The sequence below is a fragment of the Labrus mixtus genome, chromosome 1 (assembly GCF_963584025.1).
Source record: "Labrus mixtus chromosome 1, fLabMix1.1, whole genome shotgun sequence".
NCBI classification, from domain to species: domain Eukaryota; kingdom Metazoa; phylum Chordata; class Actinopteri; order Labriformes; family Labridae; genus Labrus; species Labrus mixtus.
Window position 1 is genome coordinate 26,094,398 of NC_083612.1, and position 21,806 is coordinate 26,116,203.

At 39.4% G+C, this 21,806-nt stretch overlaps 1 protein-coding gene across 2 annotated transcripts; it reads left to right on the forward strand.

The window, feature by feature from the left end:
• Positions 1-1,221: 1,221 nt before the first annotated feature.
• LOC132975351 (hexokinase-1-like) lies at positions 1,222-21,780 on the forward strand. 2 transcript variants are annotated; one of them, XR_009673257.1, is made up of 21 exons: positions 1,222-1,621; positions 8,167-8,329; positions 10,703-10,851; positions 10,946-11,065; positions 11,277-11,372; positions 11,515-11,614; positions 11,852-12,035; positions 12,809-12,964; positions 13,081-13,168; positions 13,392-13,537; positions 13,766-13,958; positions 14,063-14,174; positions 14,670-14,818; positions 17,124-17,243; positions 17,411-17,506; positions 17,596-17,695; positions 17,789-17,972; positions 18,192-18,347; positions 18,546-18,633; positions 19,024-19,281; positions 19,335-19,866. XR_009673257.1 is itself a non-coding variant. In XM_061039849.1 (21 exons), the coding sequence occupies exons 1-21, from the start codon at positions 1,559-1,561 to the stop codon at positions 19,982-19,984; spliced, it is 2,757 nt and encodes a 918-aa protein (XP_060895832.1). In that variant the 5' UTR covers positions 1,223-1,558; the 3' UTR covers positions 19,985-21,780. The 2 variants fall into 2 exon arrangements, 1 of the variants encoding a protein (XP_060895832.1); XM_061039849.1 differs by having other exon boundaries at positions 1,223-1,621; positions 19,024-19,169; positions 19,837-21,780.
• The last annotated feature ends 26 nt before the right edge of the window (positions 21,781-21,806 follow it).

Sequence of the window (21,806 nt, forward strand, 5' to 3'; positions counted from 1 at the left end):
GTCTTGTAATGAAATGAAATGAAGAGAGATACAAATACTGCAATAGATAAAACTTTTTGGTTTTGGGTTTTACATTTTTTTATGTTAATTTAATCATACTGATCATAGTTGACTAAATTACATTTTATACCATAAATTAAAGTAAACCAATGTAGTGTCCCTTTTTTTGTTTCGATTGACATTATTCTGGCTCTCTCTCAATGTTTTATTCTGTTAAAGATGCAGTCATATCTTGAAGGAAACTTCAGCTGGTTTTGAACTGGCCCCGTTTACTCACTTTGTGTCTCTGCTGCCTAACTATTGAGGTGGAATTAACGACACAGCCCACATTGTGAGTGTATAAAAAGTATTACTGGCCCTCTGTGTCTGTGGTTGTTTTCATTAGAGTCCAGACTACACACAGCTGTTGTTGTGATGATGTCACGTCTGTCTGGGAGGACAGTGGAGCCAGATTAAGTGAGTGTCAGTCTAAGTGGTTTGCTCTCAGAATGATGGAGAGAGAGAGAGAGAGAGAGGGAGCGATAGTAAGTGAGTGAGTGAGTGAGTGAGTGACAGACAGACAGACAGACAGACAGACAGACAGACAGACAGACTGACAGACAGACAGACAGACAGACAGAAGGAATTCTCAGAGCAACATCATATTCCCTGTTTTTTGTATAAACAGTAAAAAAACAAAACACAAATTCAATATTCTATCATATGTGACAAAGGAAAGAATCCATCCCCAAATTTTACGCCCTGAAAACTGAGATCCAACCAGAGTGGGACTCCATGACTGGCAGATCCAGTTTATGAAAGAAAAAAAAAACCTACTCTGCAGAGTGTGTGCCCTTAAGGCAGAAGCACACTCAAACACCCTCCAACACAGATTCCTCTGCTGTCAATAACCATATTTCTCACTAATTTTACAACAGAGTTAGTCATGTTCTTACTGCAAGCTGAATGGTATGCAACTTCCTTCAAACAGTAGAGCCCGAATTCCCTCCTCACACACTTAATTATGCAGGCTCCTCTCTCTCTCTCTTCCTGCCTCCTCCATCACTGTAGTTTGCCTCCAAGGCGTCAGCAGACCGGCTAGTGGTTGAAAAGGGGATGTGGCACTCAACCCCCCTACAGAGGCTCCCACTCTAGCCAATAAAATGAGCCGCTGAGGGACAATGGGCAGGGCTTGAGATCTGATCCTCCCCGCTCCTCTCTCTCTTTCTCTCTCTGCCTCCTGCAGCTCAACTTGCTGTCTCACTCATGCTTCCTGGCTTCACTCACATGCACAGAGAAAGAGGGGAGCTGTAGAGTCTCAGGCGCACATGAGGCAGCTCTGTCTATTTTAAACTACAACAGGCTGGACTATTCCTTTTCCAGTTTATTACAGATTACATGAGCAAGAGCCGAGTTTTAGCTATTTGTATTTGTCCATTTTTTGTTTTGGATTTTCCTCTGACTTGGATCCTTCCATCTGACTTTAGGTGGCCGTGTGTGTCTGTGTACCCGTGTGTAACAGAACGAGTGTGAGTTTGAGTGAGTCTGTATGTCAGTGTAAGAGAATAAAGGGACAAGGATGATTGCCGCCCAGCTTCTTGCCTATTACTTCACTGAGCTCAAGGATGACCAGGTTAAAAAGGTGAGTGCTTCCTGGTTCTTCTACCTCCATCTTTGAAATGATAGGTTGTGGTTAAAAAGCAGATGTTGAAAGGAGAGGAGGGCATGACTTTGTAGAGGTCATAGAGTTTACTCATACTGCTGTCATCTTAACTTTGCTGTAAAACTGTGGTTTCCCACTACAGCACATGTTGGGAAATCTTTTGATTTGAGATGCATCTCTTTCAGGAAGTGAACAAAAGGCTAATTGAGACGTGACAAACAGCAGAGGTGTGTTTCTGTATTATGATGTGTTAGAAGACATGACACACAGGCGTGTGATAGGTGCCATGTTGTGAGCTGTGAGAGGTGTGGCAAAGAGGAGAGAAGAAGTGAGAGGTGATGATGAAAGGACTGATGTACAGTGGGATGAGAAGGTAGAAGTGGATTAAGTGCCAAGTCAATATAGGGGTCACTGAGTTTCTTTTATGTTCTCTTTAAAATGATCCTCTCACTTTCACTTTTCTCAGTACAGCTTTGAGAAAGGAAGAGGAGACAGACTTCAGCTCTCACAATTTTAACTGATAATTAACTGAAATGTAGTGGGGTTGTTGTATCTCCCTTTTCCACTTAAATATTGTCCATCCAATAAGATGTCATGTTGACTCTTATTCCTGTACCATGTGCATATTTTAATGGAGGGAAAAGAGAAGAGTTTCTGCTCTTACATTTTTTACAGCTTGACTGTAATATGAAGAAGTTGAAGGTGAAAGAGGAAAACATGACGTTTAGACTATGAATGAGTCTTTCATACTTCTCAGCTGAGCAGCCCCCGCTGTAAAGCCTCTGGCCCAAAACTGACCAGACCAGTTTTAGTCACCCTGAGAGACATGTTTGTGTGTAACCAAAGTCACTCAGACCTTAACGCTTCCCTGAAGCTCTTAATTGAATACTATAAAATAATATTGCCAGGAAACCTGCAAAGCACTATCATGTAAATTAACGTTAGACTGGGTCAGAGGAAGATGAAATACTCTCAGAATCCCTCATGTGTGGTCATATATATATAGATTTTTTGAGTTACATCATCACATTTAGTTTATTTTATTGTTAATCTTAAAGCCCTGTTTTAACATGTGCTTTCTAATTCTCATTATGGTGTAATGTCACTTTAAGGTTACTTCCTGATGATGTCACATGTCATCAGGCAGATTCTGGCTTGTCTGTTTCCCTGTAGTAGTGGAAAAAGTTATTGGTTCTTCCTCTATTTTCTTTACTGCTTGTTTCCTCAGTTCATTTGCATTGAGCAATCTTTATTCCTACAAAAGAGATTCACAAAGCTGTAATTCTCAGGTGTACATGTTTGCTGTGCAGTCAAATAGAGTCTGTTAAAGTAAAAGGCATTATCAGCAGCCAGGATCTGATGTAATACAACACATCTCCCTCCCCTAACTCTTCTCCTCTCCCTGCCTGACTAAAATAGGCCAGCTTTGAACCATGTGACCGTAGGTGACTGGAGAAGAAGGCTTACACACAATTACATTGACACACCTACACACTTCCAGGTGTGTCTCTATTTACAAAGAGCAGCAACTTCTAGTTGTAAAATTTTGAAACACACTTGAATTTAAGTACCTACAAAAGAGAATATAGACAATCTCATCACTGATGTGCTTTTACAGATAAAACATGTGTATGTGCATTTGTCAAAGTGCCTCAATCAGCTGAGTGTGTCTCCTTCACTCACTCCTCTGCAGTGTCCTTGACTGCACTCTTTGACACACAGTCAGCGCGTAGCGGTCATCCAAAGCAGAGTTCAGATAGATAGATAGATGGATACTTTATTGATCCTGAGGGAAATTCAAAGCATCCAGTAGCAGGTTACAAGACGTACATGACATGAAACATTCAGTCAGTGTGTGTAAGCTAGAGGAGGAAAAAAAAGGAAGGTACAGGAGAGGGCAGTGTGGAGGACAGTACTTTTCCACATGGCGGGGCTGTGTGTGACCAACATCATGCACATATACACACAACAGAGTCGGGTTTCAGGGCTTCCTCGAACAGTATGTCAATGACGTGGAAAAGGAGGCATTGTTAAGGGGAGGAATGCAAACAGAAAGGAGAGAGAGAAGGAGAAAGGGGAGGGGGAAGCAGAGGGCAGAAACAGAGAGAGTGATCACTTCCTGAAACTTAAGCCTTCTGCGGGCGTTTACAGAGAAAGTTATGTGTCAGAGGTGTGTTTGGGGGAAACATGGCCCTTACAGACTCATGTGTCCAAAGCATATATGCTTCAGGTCGCCTCAGGGAATGTCATTTTGCGCCGCATTAAACTGATTTTGGTTAAAAATCTTATCATAAAACTAAGAAAAGTTCAATATTTCCTCTGAAAGATAAATATATTTTATGTTCATTGTGCACTGTATTCCCTCTACAGGCAACAGCAGAGATACTGTATCCCTCAGAGCAATGTGAGATCAGATGATGAAGAGCAATGCTAAAGTGCTTAGTCATGGTTTTTAAACTGAGGAGGGCTGAGTCATTTGTCATTTTCTGCAGCAGAAACTAAATTGTGTCCTGGCTCAGAGAAACTCCTTGCTTTTATAGACAAATGTGGACAATGGCTGCTTTTAATCCCCTCTGTAACCTGTCACATCCCTGGTCAGCTGGGAGCACACTGTTATTTAAGTAGACTGGCCAAGAAGGCATTCTCATTCAATTAGCTTATTAGGAACACATTCTTATTTTAACCCGGTCATTTGAATACAAATTGAAGTGCTTGATGCGTCATACGATTTTGATGTACCACCTACAAGCTAAACATACACATGCAGCTAATCAGATTGATGTCAGCAGGATACCACATCACCAAAGCTTGATAAAATCATGGACGCCAGTGAGTCATTTTGTTACATGTTCTCCTTCATGTGCCTAAATGTGTAACAGTGTTATACTTTCAAAAACCAAAACCAAACAAAAGCACTGTATTTCAGCGAATAAGCACCTTTGAAGCGGACTCCTATACCTCAATGTCATGGTGTCAGACCACACTGAAGTGACACTTAAATAATAATAATAATAATAATAATAATGATAATGATAATGAATATAAAGGTCAAGATCATACTGTAAATTCTTTTGTATTTATTTTGTTCCCAAAATGAGACATCGACAAGAATTGCCTTACATTGTTAATACTTATTGTCACATATTATACTAGTTTTCAGCCAGTTTTAAAGTCTCAGAGCTCCCCAAACAATGTATGTGAAGTATGTGAAGAATCCAATATTTATGATCAAAAAGTGCACATTTCAAGGATTAATCATCACTCAATGTCGAGCTAGAATGTACCATATTCATATACAGGCAATGGTTGTTATGCAAAGGTAAAATGGAATTGTGATGTGTTCTTGAATTAGCATTTCTTGAGGACATGGTTACCTTGAATGAGCATTGGCCTCTGAGAAATTTCTGTGAGATGAACTAAATCACATCAGTGAACTAAAACAGTGATCCACAAACTGCACAGAGCTGCAGACTGAACTATTGATTGTCAATGGAATCACCAGGACTTCCAGCCATTCCACATTACAGGGATCATTTGCTCCGATGTCACTGTCATAAAGATTGAACATAAACAAGGTGTTATTTAAAGAGAAGTGCAATTTTTCCGTATAGATATGTGCATAGCTTGAATTAGTGCATTTGTTTTGATTGTCTGTAATCTTGTGCAGTATAATTGAAAGAAACAGATGCTGGGCAGGCTGTAGTGTCACTGTGCATGTTGCAGCACAGATGTGTTTTAAAATGTCTCTAAACCTCAGAGAAAACACATGTCAGGTTTTCTGTATTCTGTTATGATCCATTAGGTATAGAGTACAAATACATCTTACTTCTTGAGTTTTTGATGGTGAGAGGCCACTTTAACTCAGCTGTGGGCTCCTGTATGACAAGACGATGTGTTAATGAACTTTCAAATCATAAGGAGATGCTACATTTAGACAGATAATATGGAATTTACCACCTCCACAAACAGAGAAGATAACATCTGGACAACATTCTTCTCGGGTATTTCATTCTCTGTTGATGTCAATTCAACCTGTTTATACCATTCAGCATGGATAATCAGATCAATAATGTCTGTGGAACCTTCCAGTTGTCATTTAATGTATGATGAAAGCCAAATTGACAGCCTGGCAGAGTCCCTTTTATGTTTCATTGATGTTTCTTTTTCTGTAGATCTTTCATTTTATTTCCATGAGCCGCTATTTGTCAATAATAATGTGATGTTGTTTTATGTGCAATTAAGTAAACGTTGGTTGTATACCTCATGTCATAAAACTCTATTGACACACCTTATTTTTTTCACTCAAAAACTATCTGTGACCAGCACATGCAATATCCTGTTAGTACACTCACACCTAAACTGTCTTCATTGTCCTAAACCTTTTTGGGAAATACAGTAAATGTGTGACTCCTTAAACAGGAAGTTACAACATTCCAGTAAGAAGTAGGCTAATCCTGATGAATTGTCACATGGACATCTGAGTAAATACAGGCATTATTTTTTGTCTGTGTTAATCATGTTAGCATGTATGTTTAAATCACGCTGACCGTTTGAGTATTTTATCTCTGCACTTTATATCTAGCATATTCTTGTTGTCTTTGTCATGAAACCAATTGACGGTAATCCAGTTAAGGGTCCCACGAGGGACAGTAAGAGTTAATCCTCCTACAGTCATGACATTTAACAGGAGCTTTGTGTCTGCTGCTCACAAATAAAGTGAGTCTTTGCATTATCAGAAAGTGTGATGCAACAAAGGATTTCACCAGGATTGTTTAACATCCTGTTCTGTAAGGCCAGAGAGCTCAGACTGTTTTGTGTTGTATCTGTGACACGTTGTACAGTGTGCAGTTTTATCAGGTACTCTGTCTGCTTAAGATCTACAGGATGTTCAGACGAGCTGATTGTAACGTTCACCTGTATGGCAGCGCAAGAAATCACTTTTTCATTGTGAACGTTAACACAATCAAAAGACAGCCTGAAAGCAGGTGAAAAGAAAAATAGGGCCTAAACATTAAAAGCCTGAAGTAATGGTACAGGCCTTTTCAACCTATACCTGACTAATGCATGGCTTATGCGGATTTAATGGGGGATATAGCCTATCAAACAATCATGGCACTTTGACTTTAAAATCTGTTCTAATAAAAAACTTAAAAGACAGTATGTATGCCTCTGTCTGCACTCTAAGAAAGCAGGAACATCAATAAAGCCCATCATACTGAATGTATGTTTAATTTATAAATGTTTCATTTGATAGTCTGTTTTAATTGAAGATCTTTCATATTTCTATTTCAACTATGGTTCTAATTTCAGATAGGCTATATTAAAAAAACAGGAGTCTGTCTGACATAAACAATCACGTTACTGAGTATGCTAATTTACTGCACTTAGTCATGGATTAAATCGTACTGAGTACATATTGTCATTTGAGCTGGTTGTACCATTATGTCGTATCTGTCACTGAACCAAACAAATAGTAACGTAGGTTACACACTCAACCAATCAGAGGGAGTCCTGGACGCATGCGCATCTTTTATCCAATCAGACGAAGTCTTTGCTAACCCGCCAGCTGTCCACGTTAATTAGCTTCGATTTGGTGGTGACTCGGTGACACACGATGGCGTACAGTGGAGGAAACAAGGAAAACATGGTTGATGAAGAGACTGTGTTGAAAAAGAACCACGTTACTGATATGTTGAATTATTATCGATTTAGAGGATGCAACGTGTTACAAACACAGGCGGCCAGCAGTTTAATACGTGTTGAGGAGCTAAAAGTCCATGGAGCAGTAAGTTAAAGCCCAGATAATATCTCTTCATGTCTGTTTCCCAATACTTGCAATTTGTGCAGGTCAACACTGGTTTGTACCTTCATGGTGACAGGACTTTATTTGAGACTGTCATAGGCCTACCTGATGTGTCTTACCCTAAATAGAGTCATAAACCATCTCCATCCTTGCAACATTACTGCCTGGATTGAGTAGGCCTCTTCCTGGTCTAACTTTGAACCACACTGGTGATGCTGTGCTTTTATTACATTTTGACAACTGTATAGTAGGTGTATCAAAAGAACTTACCTGAAATATCCACAGTTGTTTCGCAGTAAGGCAATAAACTAGGCCCTTTGTTGAGTGACTGTATTACTTTTATAACTTGAGTTTTATTTCAGTCAGGTCAGGAAGTGTAGCTATCGTCATTGATCAATGAAACACTATGGGATGGGGACATCATATTCACTGTTTAACTTTGCTCCCAAAAAATAAAGGTTAAAGGTAATTAACCAGTACACGCATGTGTGAATGGGTTTGGGTCTGGATGGTATTGTGTGGCTCTTGGTATTGATCAGAGGTGGAAAACAATTGGTATGATATTCTGTGTTAATAATGTGTTCTTCGGTAGATTGTTGCATTATTTTGGAGAAGGTTTTTTTTGTTGTTGTCCTGTTCAGTTCACAAGATGGTGCTGTGTTATATTCGAAAGAAGACCAGCTTAAATTTGAAGATAACACACTTGTTTTTCTATTCCCAGATTGATAAGTACCTGTACTTCATGCGTTTCTCTGATGAGACGGTACTGGACATCACACAGCGGTTTCGGAGAGAGCTGGCCAAAGGACTTGGTCGGGACACTAATCCCACTGCTGCACTGAAGATGCTGCCAACATTTGTACGATCAATCCCTGATGGATCAGGTTAGTTACTGTAACCCTTATTGTAAATATAGTCGGGTAATCTGAAACCAATCGGTTTAAGCACTTTATATAATGAAATCAGTATCAACACAGGTTAGCCTATTTTATCTCTTTATAAATAAATCAACAAGATTAGAAATCTAAGTAAGCTTTAAAATACCTTATTTACACTAATAGATATGTCATCATGACCAATGTTTGTCAACATGGAGCTTTAGATCCCAGTCGGCATTTAAAGAGAAAACGATTGACAAACTCTTGCAGACATACCCACATAGATGAAGATAATGGGCATTAATGGATACTGGGCATTAATGGATACTGGGCATTAATGGATAATGGGCATTTACAGTAATCTAAATGCTCGAGTACTTGCATTACCTTATGAACCGAACGAGTACTCAGATACTCACTGGTTATATAGTTTTTTACTGTGAAAAACAAAAAGTCAGACACGGACCTCTTGGTGGTCCTCTTAAGTTTTCTGTGGTGTGTCGCTCATCAGTACTGTTTGTCTGGAGGACAGCGGTCTTCAAAGCCCTGTTCTGAATGAGAGCTGAGAGCTGTCCAACAGTCTGTAGTAACACACACAGAGCTGTTTTGCACAATTCTGCTGCATCTTTTCCACTCACGTAGCTGTTGTTCTGCACGTAATGGTGTCTTGTACTCATGCTGCACAAATGCCATCAGCTCCTTCCACAGAACTTAATGGGAGCATATTTCCAGTAACTGCCATTGCGTTATTAGCTTGTCTGGGCATGAGTCATCTTCTTCTCTGGTATCATAACAATGACATCTCTGCTGGTTTCTCCTTGTGCTCTAAACGCATTTGGTTTAGTTGGTTAAACATTGAACTAGTATTTCTATGATAGGCATGAGGTATTTATGAGACTGTAAGAAAGGTGTACACAAGCATACTCCTTTGAATACAAGGTAGCGTATTAGTCACATCGTGATCTTGTGAAAGGTGAATAAATGGCTCTGTTAGATTTCAGTCACTAAATATTACTTACTGTATGTCAGTGAGTGCAGAGGAAGAACTGCAGCCTGTCAGTGATTATAGGGACTGTAATATTGAGTTTGTTTGTATAGTTTGCTTAGGCTTACAGAAGCTTTGTTTGGCAGGGGAATGGAAAAATCCTGCATCGGTTATCTCTAATTACAGTTATTTATTATGCACAGATAAGGCCTAACATAATTACAGTGCGTGTCCTCCTCACTCTGTGTCTTTTATTCCTACGGACGAACAGAATAACAAAATAAATAAAAAAAATGGAAAGACTGGAATTAAAAAGAAGTACCATGATGGCACCAGCCTTTAGTTGTTTCTACTAGCTACTCTGCTTTACTGCTTTACTTACTTTACTTTCTGATAAAATATCTCTGACCTGACCTTGTGTCATTATTAAAATATGAAACTACACTGCTGGGTACTTTGGATTTATCTTATACAAATAGAACCTGTACTTAGAAACAACATCATGTGGCAGTTTGACATTTCAGAGAAGTGTGTAAAAATGTAATCTTTGTAAGGTTGCCTCAGTCATCTGACTTGTATGACGTCTGTTATGTACTTTTTTAATGAGCACTGCCGTTGAAGAGTTACAGTTTGATTTGTTAGTCCTGAATGACTTTGGATCATAGATTAAAATGAGATTTAACATTTGACATTAAGGGAGTAATCCTAATCACAGCTCAACAGCCATAGTCGCACAGCACACTGTCTACTCAATACAATGTTATCCAATTATGAAAATCAGGTTGGTTAGACAGAATAACTGCTTACAATGTTTAGGACATGTTATTTTATCTGAGCCTGTCATTGTTTAAAGAACACAGTCCTCTAGTGCAGGTTCGTTACTTGCTTGCTCACAGTTGTAATGTGACTGTTTGATTTACTCATAAAGATTAAGATTAAGATTTACTTTATTGATCCCACAAGGGGAAATAAAGGTAATTTTTGATGAGCTCTTGATCTGGTGATATGGCTACTGTTTCGCCTGTGGTGTGGTTGAGCAATCATTAACCAATAACTGCACAGGAAGTTTGCAGAAATGATCTTAGTGCATCTAAGATACACCTGCCAGCATACACATATAGAAACACTTAATGGATGAATATAGAAATAACCTTAGATTGTTTTCTGGATTAGATTAGTGAATTGAATGACTATAGTCCACAGCTTTAGCAGAAGAAAAAACAAAAAAAGCTTGCTAAAACAGCTTTTCATTTCCATGCACATTATTTTGTTTGCTGCAAAATGTGACATCAGTTCCCTGTACAGTAATACTGAGCGCTGTATTTAACACAAACACTTCTGTCTGATTTTTCTTTCCCCGTCCTTTCCTATCTTTTGCCTCTCTGTCTTGACAGAGAAGGGAGACTTCATTGCGTTGGATTTGGGAGGCAGTAACTTTCGCATCCTCAGAGTCAAAGTGAGCCACGAGAAGAAACAGACGGTTGAGATGGAGAGTCAGATCTATGACACGCCAGAGGACATCATTCACGGCAGTGGAACACGGGTTGGTATTTAAGCTAAAATAAAGACAGAAATACACGCACGTCTCTTCAGCTAACCTAAAGCATACCTCCCCCTCTTTTCTACCTCTATTCCAGCTGTTCGACCATGTGGCAGAGTGTCTCGGGGACTTCATGGAAAAACAAAACATCAAAGACAAGAAACTTCCAGTGGGATTTACCTTCTCCTTTCCCTGCCAGCAGACCAAACTAGATGAGGTTAGTTGAATAAAAATTCAAGAGTAGTCTTCTTGATAGTACAGCTTTCTATATAGTCAACTCTTGTTTGTGACACATGTGAGAGTGATTACCATGTTTGTGATTACCATGCAGTTTTGAAACTGAGTTGTAACAGAGACCTCTCTTTTGAGCATAAAATCTTTATTTTCTTTTATAACTTCCTGATGGCTCTCCAATTCTTTGTTTCCAGAGCTTTCTGATCACATGGACAAAACGTTTCAAAGCCAATGGAGTGGAGGGAATGGACGTCGTCAAACTGCTCAACAAAGCAATTAAGAAAAGAGGAGTGAGTCTTATCTTTTTTCTCATTTAGACTCATATAATGCCAGACTTCAGCTCTGAAGTCTGAGGGCATCAAATGGTTCATTCTAATACAGTTTCATTCAGCAAGCCTGTTAAAATACATTCTTACATATGTGCACTTTTAGGACTATGATGCTGACATCATGGCAGTTGTGAATGACACTGTGGGAACGATGATGACTTGTGGATTTGACGACCAACGCTGTGAAGTCGGCATTATCATCGGTACTACAGCTAAGTGTATTTGAAAGCACGAGGGATCAATTGCATTCAAAATGTATAGTATTGTTATAAATTAGACTCGAGCCAATCAAGAAGCAAAATGGCAATTGCATAACTTGTTTAAAATAAGCTGTGAGTACCAACCACTTTGCATTTATCAAGAAAATAACTGCTGTCAGTTAAAATGATAAACATAACAAATGTTAGATATAAATATACGGGTGTTTTCTTTGTATTTAGGTACTGGTACCAATGCCTGCTACATGGAGGAGCTGCGTCACATCGACCTCGTGGAGGGAGACGAGGGCAGGATGTGTGTGAACACTGAGTGGGGAGCTTTTGGAGACGACGGCAGGCTGGAGGACATCAGGACAGAGTTTGACAGAGAGATAGACAGAGGATCCCTGAACCCCGGAAAACAGCTGTATGTCAATCTGAAATTTATAATTCATACAGATTTTTTCATTCCTGAGATGATATTAATAAGCTGATATTTTAATAATCCTGCTATGGAACCACAGAGTCTGCTATAATTAGCTGTCAGTTGCTCACACAGTTTTTGTAAAGTGTTCTCTGTAGGATAAAGCTCAAAACAATTTGAATCATCCATATTTTCTTATATCACAACAAAAACATAACAATAAAGAGGTCTTGATTACTTATTTGAATTTGTATAAATGTACCTACAATCCTGCTGTTTAAGAAGAACACAACTCATTTGAAATGATCCTGTGTTTACAAAACATGAAGAAGTCCTGTTCTCTGTTAAAGATAAAGATAAACTTTATTGATTCCCCATTGGGGGACATTTCTTTGTTACAACAGCGCAAAAACAGTCGTATAATTAGTAAAAATAGAAAAAACTTAAAAAACAAACATTTACATTAATTAAATGAAGCAAGAAATTACAATAGAGATAAAATAATGAGAAGAAGAGAAGAAAAGACTCCTTGTTGGCTCTCTTCCCGGTTTCTTTTCCCAGATGGGAGGAGAAGTATGTTTTCTAAAAACAGTTTGATGCCTGTAGGCTCACCATAATGCAAGGACGCACATCATCATAAAAACTACTGCTAAAAACTATAAATACTATGGTATACCAAATATCATTAGAAACTATGGTAAGCCAGATTAGTCCAGAGCATAGGACATTTGACCAATATAATTTAAGGTTCCATTTTCTGTTCCTTTGTATGATAGATTTGAGAAGATGGTCAGTGGTATGTACATGGGGGAGCTGGTTCGTCTCATCCTAGTGAAGATGGCGAGAGAGGGTCAACTGTTTGAGGGAAGGATCACACCTGAGCTGCTCACAAAGGGGAGGATTGAGACCAAACACATCTCAGCCATAGAAAAGTGAGTCACACTACATTTCATTTCACTCGTTTCCTTAATGGAGCCGTTCTATAAAAACTTTGAATCATGTATATTTCTGCTGCATCACAGCTTCTCTCTCTTTGTTTTCTGTTTAGGAGTAAGGAGGGGTTGAACAAAGCCAAAGAGATTCTAATCAAACTTGGTGTGGATCCTACCGCTGAAGACTGTATTGCTGTGCAGCATGTGTGTATTACAATTGTTTTTATTATTATTATTGTATATAATATTCAGTGTTTCTTTTTAGATGCTTTAATTACGAGATATGATCATAAAATAATATAAACTACAGAAGGTTAAGTATCTGACCTGAGGTTGACTGAAAAAAAGTTGATTAATTCAGGCGCTTTCTGTTGACTAAATAAACATTTGAATGTGCTGATTGATAAATCGCTCTCCTCCCCTTCAGGTTTGTGCCATTGTGTCTTTCCGCTCTGCAAACCTGATCGCAGCCACACTGGCAGGCATCCTGATGAGGATAAAGGAGAACAAAGGAGTGGCACGACTGCGAACCACTGTAGGCATTGATGGATCTCTATACAAGATGCACCCACAGTGAGTCACCAAAGAATTTAATAAAATACCAAAATGTATGCTTTACGTCGTCTTATCAGCACAAAAGATTTTTAATTGTATGTTGGTCGTTGCTTATTACCTTCCATAAAAGTGATCGAGAAATGGTGTTACACGTCTTACTGAATATCTGACATTATGTTAAGCATAGACTTTCTGTAGACCACATTTCTTGTTAAAAATGCTTATAAGAAGCCTTATGTGTTTTAGATATGCGCGTCGTCTCCATAAGACAGTCCGTCGCTTGGTACCGGACTGTGATGTCCGGTTCCTCCTGTCAGAGAGTGGAAGTGGAAAAGGGGCCGCCATGGTGACGGCGGTGGCCTACCGACTTGCTGAACAGTCGAAACATATTGCCCAAACACTTTCTGAATTCCGCTTGACGAAAGAACAGCTGCTTGAGGTGAGGAGAGAAAGATTGTGAATGGTGTGATTTATGTGTTCAGGCATCTGTCACTGTACAGGAGTTCACAACATGAGTTACATTTTGGGATTTCTTTTGTTTAGGTGAAGAACCGGATGAGGATAGAGATGCAAAACGGCCTTTCAAAGAGCACTCAGGACTCGGCTACAGTCAAGATGCTGCCAACCTTTGTACAAAGCACTCCTGATGGCACAGGTGATACACACAGGCTCACACACAAACTTACACATAAGTAGGTGTCTTTATGTTTAAGCTAGTGACTTTATGTGTGGGCGTGAGCAACTGATATCATTACACAGCAGATAAGCAGCTTATTTCAGCTGACTAACTTTGTCACATCTCTATGTGATTGACAGAGCTCTCAGCCAATAAAAATGCACAATTGCTGAACTGCACTGATGCCACTTTTGATCAGATTTCTTACCCTTGAGGAGTTTTTGTGCAACTTCAAAATGTTTTCATACTTGTTGCCACACAGCTATTTCTATTCTATAAAGAATACAAGATAAGAAAAAGAGCTTCATAAATGAACATTTCAGGGGAAAAACCTAGTCCTACCAAATATTAAATTCATATCCTCAACTTTTAATTTTGTTCTGTAAACAGAGTATATCTGTGAGGTGTTTTATACACGGCTACTGTTAAATTAATTAATCTTTTCCTCTATTTGTCTGCCTGCCTTTTATTCAGAACATGGGGATTTCCTGGCATTGGATTTAGGAGGAACCAACTTCAGAGTTCTGTTGGTCAAGATTCGCTCTGGCAAAAGGAGAACAGTAGAAATGCACAACAAGATCTACGCTATTCCTCTAGAAGTGATGCAGGGCACAGGAGAGGAGGTGAGAACCGTCAGTCGTCAGCCCTAAAATCTGTGGTGAAATGTTCAGGGTGATGCAGACAATGCACAAGAGGGAGGAACATTGAACTAAACTGTGTTGGCACTGTAAATGTAAGGGTAGTAAGTCGTGTGGGAGGTCAGGGGTGTGATCCTTGTTGGCTCAGAGATAAGGAGATCAAAGGGAAGCATGGGAGACGGTTGGTGGTTAAAGGTGGTCAGAAATAGAGGTTGGTTAAGATTAGTGTTGAATTGACTGTCTTTAAAACAAAGATTTGAACTTGTGTTCTCAGACTGAAGCTTAACCTGTCTCTAACTTTGGCCTTTCACCCTCACTCTCATTCCTCCCCCTGCTTCTCTGCCTCCTGATGTACATGGGACAAGAAAGTCAGAATAGAAATGGCACAGTTTCATAGTAATACCACAGATGTTTTTTCACTTATTTTACCTGACTCACACTTCCCCAAACAGTTCCCTTTATCTCGCACATTTCAACATTTTATGAGTATCTTGTGGCCTTATTAAACACTTCCTGCCGCATTTCTTCACATCTTCAACGTTTCAGTAGAATAATGCAGAGAACTAACCACAATCACAAGAGAAACAGCAAAAATAAAAAAGGTTTTTAAAAAAAAAAGTAACAGAAAAGCTCAGTTGTGTGCGTGCTGTTCCTGAATATGATGGTTTACATTTCTTAGATACTTTGCACATGAAATACCTCTATATGTAATGGCAGCAGGATGAGTAAATGGAGGCAAATTAAGTAACACAATCAGCAGGAAAGAGAAAAAGGAGAATGGGAGAGAAGGGAGGGTAGATGTGAGGAGGGCTACCGATCGAGAGTGTCTTTTCAATGATTCCTGAACCGTGCATCTGTTTTTTTTTTTAGTTTTAGAACTGACTTAAACCTTGTGAATCCAACACGATTGAGATGGTGGGGTTGATGATTTCCAGCTAAATAAGCCTGCAGACTAACAATGTTGGGAATGCTTTTAAATCTGATTGATGCCTTGATATTCTACTGTTGCTAGGCGCAACCCCAAAAGTTGCCATGATAGGGACTGGATCAACTTTCCTTTCACATGTATGAGGTTGTGTTGAAGATGTCTGACCAGAATTTGTTTATTTTTGGGGATGTCAAAAACCTGTTGTACAAAGTAGTGGGGATGGTGGCATCTGATACAACTTGATGAACCAGGAAATATCCTCTAGTAAAAACATGTAGGTTGGTCTTATAAAGGAGAGGTGTTAAAACTCAGAGTTTTTTCCCCTGGATAAAAGGAGAAATCTGGTTTACATCCTCAGCTGATACCACAGTTTGATCAAGTGAATTAAAGGTTTTACAGATCCAGTCCCAAACCTCCTAAATGGCTTGCAGACTCATCAGGGTGTCCCCATATTAGCAAAGATTTTAGATTTTAGATATAGGTTAAAAGCTGAATTACTGCATCAGTACTTCCTGAGCCAAACAAGGCACCCTGAGGCTAATGTACAGCTAACTGAGTTACTGGATTCTAAAAGTAGCTAGTTACTTTGGAAAGTAACTTTGGTTTGACTTTTTTTTGGTTCAATACTAATTTTAGTGTACACATTTAGTGTTGCTGTGGCAGTGTGTAAGTAAACAACTCGTAAATGTCACAACATTTTAGCCATTTTCAATTTGTAGGTATTTGGCTAATTAGTTCTCTGATGGCGACAGACTCAACAGTTTATATGACAAATGTTGTTGGTATATCCAAGACAGAAAGCTCACGTCTGAATGATCATCAGCCTCTGTGTGTTTACTGCGCCCGAGATTCTTTCCCAGGATGCAACTGTGCTGGCGCTTGCGTAACCTTGCCTGTCAATTGATGTGAATATACCTTTTGTAATTTTAATGGCGTTATAGAATTTGAAAAGTAACTCGAGCCTAAGGGTTTATATCTGTCTTGTAGAGCCTGGAGGAGTATCTCCTCTCTGTCAGTCAAGATGGGTCAAAGCCCGTCTCCCTTTGCTTGTGACTGCTTAAAGCTGTGTTGGTGCATGGAGCAGGGCTTATTATTGCATTTTGTACCATGTCTCTGTGTGTTGAACCTGGATAAGCCCCGCCCTTGATAGGGAACATGCAAGCAGAGCAGAGACATCGATCTGAACAGTGAAACGAATAAAAGACAGAAAACTTTAAAAAACGTATTTAACAGTTCTTTATAATTGGACACTGTGAAGGCTTTGTGATTTCCAGTTGTACATTCAGTCATTTACACATTGCAAAAGTAAATGTTAATGAAAGACAAACTGCAGCTTTATATCTCTTGTCCTTTTCCCCCCAGTTGTTTGATCACATTGTGCACTGTATCAGTGACTTCCTGGACTACATGGGGATGAAGAACACTCGTCTTCCTCTGGGCTTCACCTTCTCATTCCCCTGCAGACAGACGAGCCTTGACGCTGTGAGTTCAGAGTCTTCCTTTCTCTATGATACACTGTATTGTCTCCTACATCCCTGGGAGTCATAAACAAGTTGTGTAACAAAAATGAACCTCCCGATCAACCCAAGAACATACGTTTTTGAGCGCTGAGTGGACAGTTGACACCTTTTTTTAATGTGTGCGTGCAGGGCATTCTGGTGACATGGACTAAGGGCTTCAAGGCAACAGACTGTGAAGGAGAAGATGTGGTTGGACTGTTGAGGGAGGCCATAAAGAGGAGAGAGGTAGAGTACAACCAACCCGCTTTTTTAAAACTGTGAAAAAATGAAAAGAAAAGTGTAATGTTACATCATATTGTGTGTTTCTTCTTAAGGAATTTGAGCTGGATGTGGTGGCGGTAGTGAATGATACTGTGGGAACCATGATGACCTGTGCCTATGAAGAACCTACCTGCGAGATTGGACTCATTGCTGGTTGGTTGCCTTTGTTTTGACTATTTTGGATAAGGAATCTACTTTTTCCACTCATCTGAGTTCTGTCAATGTACTGTGTGTGTTTTATTAAAGGCACTGGCAGTAATGCGTGTTACATGGAGGAGATGAGGAACGTTGAGATGATCGAGGGAGATGAGGGGCAGATGTGTGTCAACATGGAGTGGGGGGCTTTTGGAGACAACGGATGCCTTGATGACATTAGGACAGAGTACGACCGTGCTGTGGATGACTTCTCCCTCAATCCAGGCAAACAAAGGTACCCCCCACACACGCACACACGCACGCACGCACGCACGCGCACACACACACACACAGACACACACACACACAGAGACATGTATATTGTTGATGCTCCTCAAGTCAGAAACACCTGTTAGCATGTTAACCCTTTATTTCCTGGACTCCTATCCCTATATATGATGTTGATTATGTGTGGATGTATCTATATGTTTTTTTTCTGTGTGTGTTTTTATAGATATGAGAAAATGTGCAGCGGCATGTATCTCGGTGAGATTGTGCGGAACATCCTGATAGATATGACCAAGAGAGGATTCCTGTTCAGAGGACAGATTTCTGAAACACTGAAGACCAGAAGTATCTTCGAAACAAAGTTCCTCTCACAGATAGAGAGGTAAAGAATAGTGAAATGTGTTTATTTGACAGAATCACTGCCAGTAGTGGGCCCCCTTTGTCAAACAGCAACAAATAACTTTTCATATTTCCCTGTTAGGTAACAGATGCTTTTTAACAATAAACTTGAATCTTTTAGGTTGAATTATTATTTTTTTTACCTCTGCCAATTGTCATTTTTTTCTCTTTCTAACACCAGTGACAGATTGGCTCTGCTGCAGGTGAGATCCATCCTACAACACTTAGGGCTGGACAGCACTTGTGATGACAGTATCATCGTCAAAGAGGTAAGGAAAAGCGTTGTATCAAGTGCAGTACATATTACATATTAAAATATATTTCTTCAAATTGTACCAAATTGAATCATCATAATGTGTAGCATCAAATCCAAGCTATGCATGCCCCTTAATATTGCAGAATTGTTGTACTGAAAGTCATTTGTTTTGAGTAGGTGTACCTACCTATTAAGTGATCAGTGGACACTGAAAAAATCTGAACCCATAGTACATTGTTATCAGGCAGGAATATGTGACTTTACAAAAGCTGACAGAAACAGACATGTTACATTATATTTATTCTCAATGTTTGTTGATTGATAGACTTTCTGGCTCAGCAAACTGTGGCACCAACAGTCTGTTAAGTGTTGCAATAATGATAAAGTTTTCATTGTAATACAGGTATGTGGAGCTGTGTCACATCGGGCAGCTCAGCTGTGTGGGGCAGGAATGGCGGCTGTGGTGGATAAGATCAGAGAGAACCGAGGACTGGACCACCTGAACGTCACTGTAGGGGTGGACGGGACTCTCTACAAACTACATCCTCAGTGAGTAGAAAGACACTTTCACCTTATTTACATGACAACTGTTGGTCATCCCTGAGGTGAAACGACCATTTAGAAAATATGCAAATACAAACAAAGGCAAGCTCAACCAGTTGTGACAAGTAAGAAGAGCTATAGGCTGTAGGGCTCAACAAAAGAGTCTGTTAGCTACTTTTTAAAACTTTATTTTGAGTACATCCAAGACTTAACCACTTCTAGTTTTTCTTCTTTGACCAGTTTTACATTGATTCATACAACAGTACGGCTCTGAATTTACACCTGAACTCGATGCAGTACTTAACTTTTGTTTCAAAAACTCCTTTAATGAAACATTTATTTAAAGAATGTTACCCTTTGGTCATGTTAGATGTAGCACATATATTAAGCACATGCAGTGGACCATTTAACTGATCGTTTCATGTAACAGCTTGACATGTATTGACATGTATTGACATGTATTGACATGTATTGACATGTATTGACATGTATTGACATGTATTGACATGTATTGTCATACATGTCAACACAGCAATGCTGTCTAACTTGTTATCATGTTTCTCACTGGCTACCTTTTTAAAGCCAGATCTCCACCTTCTCAATGTTGCACCCAATCTGGCTCGTTTTTCTTCTTTTCTCTTTAATAATATGGCAAATGTTTTCTCTTTGCCAGTTTCTCGGGGATCATGCACCAGACGGTAAATGAACTGGCTCCTCAATGTAATGTCAACTTCCTGCTTTCAGAGGACGGTAGTGGGAAAGGAGCTGCACTCATCACAGCCGTAGGCTGCCGGCTGAGACAGGAGCTTAACAATAAATAGAAATGAACTCCTGTCTCACTGTTGACCCCTCACTTCTCTGTGTTCCTTCTCCGTCCACCTGCTCTCTCAGCCCCTTTTTTTTGTCCCTTCTCCTCTTTAATCGCACCAGTCCAGAAAATGCATTACGCTCCTGGGGCTGCATTAGCTCATATGACACAGAGAGGAGATCTTCCTCTGCTGTCTTAGCAGACTGTCAGGTACTGTGTTGTAATTAGAGTTTGTTTGATTAACCATTATAACAATACCCAGATTTGATCATTTTTTGTTATTTCTGAGGTGAAACTTCAGGCACATTTAGCTCCAGGGCAGAAAAAGCTCTATCACTCCTATGACGCACCAATGAGCAGTTTATCATCGCCATCTAGAGGATCACTCTAATAACTGCAAACTGTTCAAGTAAAACAGTTGCAAGACAATAACCAAAGGCAGAAAAATATTTATTCTTGCAAGATGCTCAGTAGCTGCAGGAACATAAAATAATACTGTTTTAGACCAAAATCACCAAAGTGGGTCTGCTGTATGCTTCTCACCACAGCCAGACATAAAGAGATATATGACATGATGTATGATAAAAGGGAATATTTTTGATTTAAAATGTTAATATCTTACCCAGATATAAAACAATGTAATAAATACCTTGTTGCTATTTATTTTATTTTTATATTTGGAGAGGTCGAAAATGTTACTGTTGCAATAGACTATTATCAGAGTCCCTTCAGTCTGTACCCATTCTTTAATGGAGCGTTTGATGAACCACATTAGTGCAGAAACAAGACATGCTTGATCTGCAGGGAACACCATGTCACATGCTTGCTGAGAATTTACATTTAGTGTAATTTATAACAGCAGTCCTATTCTACTCTAATCAAATCTACTGTAACATTTTCTCCAAGAACTGTTTTATTTTTGTAAGTAAAAAATCTGGTTCTTGATACTAAGCACAACCAGGAATGTTGATGAATTGAAGTTGTCGTTACTCCAGAGTGAGACTAGCTGCTTATTGAAAAACAGCCATGAAACAGGACTGTGGTGCTAACATGGAAGTCAGTGGATCAGAAATGACAATACTGTATGAGAAGAATATTTAAAGTGAGGGAAACATAGAGGAGAATTTAAATATTTTGGAACTAAATTGTGTCCCTGTAGTCACTCACTGTAATTCATATGATCCTGCAGACTGAAGGGGGCTTAAGGGAACTGCTGTACACATTCTTATGACACATTCATGCAGAGTCAAATATTTATTTTTCTCTATATTCTTAAATAGTTGTATTATAACTATGATTGATGCTTATTAAGAAAGATGGAATCTTTCACTGGCTTTCTTCATTGTAGGGTCAAGTCTTTTTAAAACCTAAAACTTAGACTTCAAGTAGTCAACTTGTTCCTATTTTAAGGTCAGGGCAGGTTACTGTTGTCGTGCAATGAGGGGTCTTCCATGTGCTGCTGTACATTTTACTGCCGTTGTCGTAAACCCAGTTGCAGTTCTGACGTGTGGGGATAGATAAGCATAGACCCACCCTAGAGCTAATGTATTTAGGGAATCCTAGAAATCACCGCAAACAAACTGAGCTTCCATTCCCACTATTACTCAAACTGCTAGAAGGAAAGAGGTCAGCCTCTACTGCAGGTTTTAAGCTACCCTGCCTTCAGACTTCCCTCAAATGTAGAAAACTGAAGCCCTCACACTCCACAGAAACTTAAAATCTCTTCTTTTCCTCTGCTCACAAACACAGACTGTATCCGTCCAACACTGTCAATCAAAGTCACTAAATAAAGACAAACCTGTGTCAATATATTGTGGTTGTTTTCTTCTCAGATC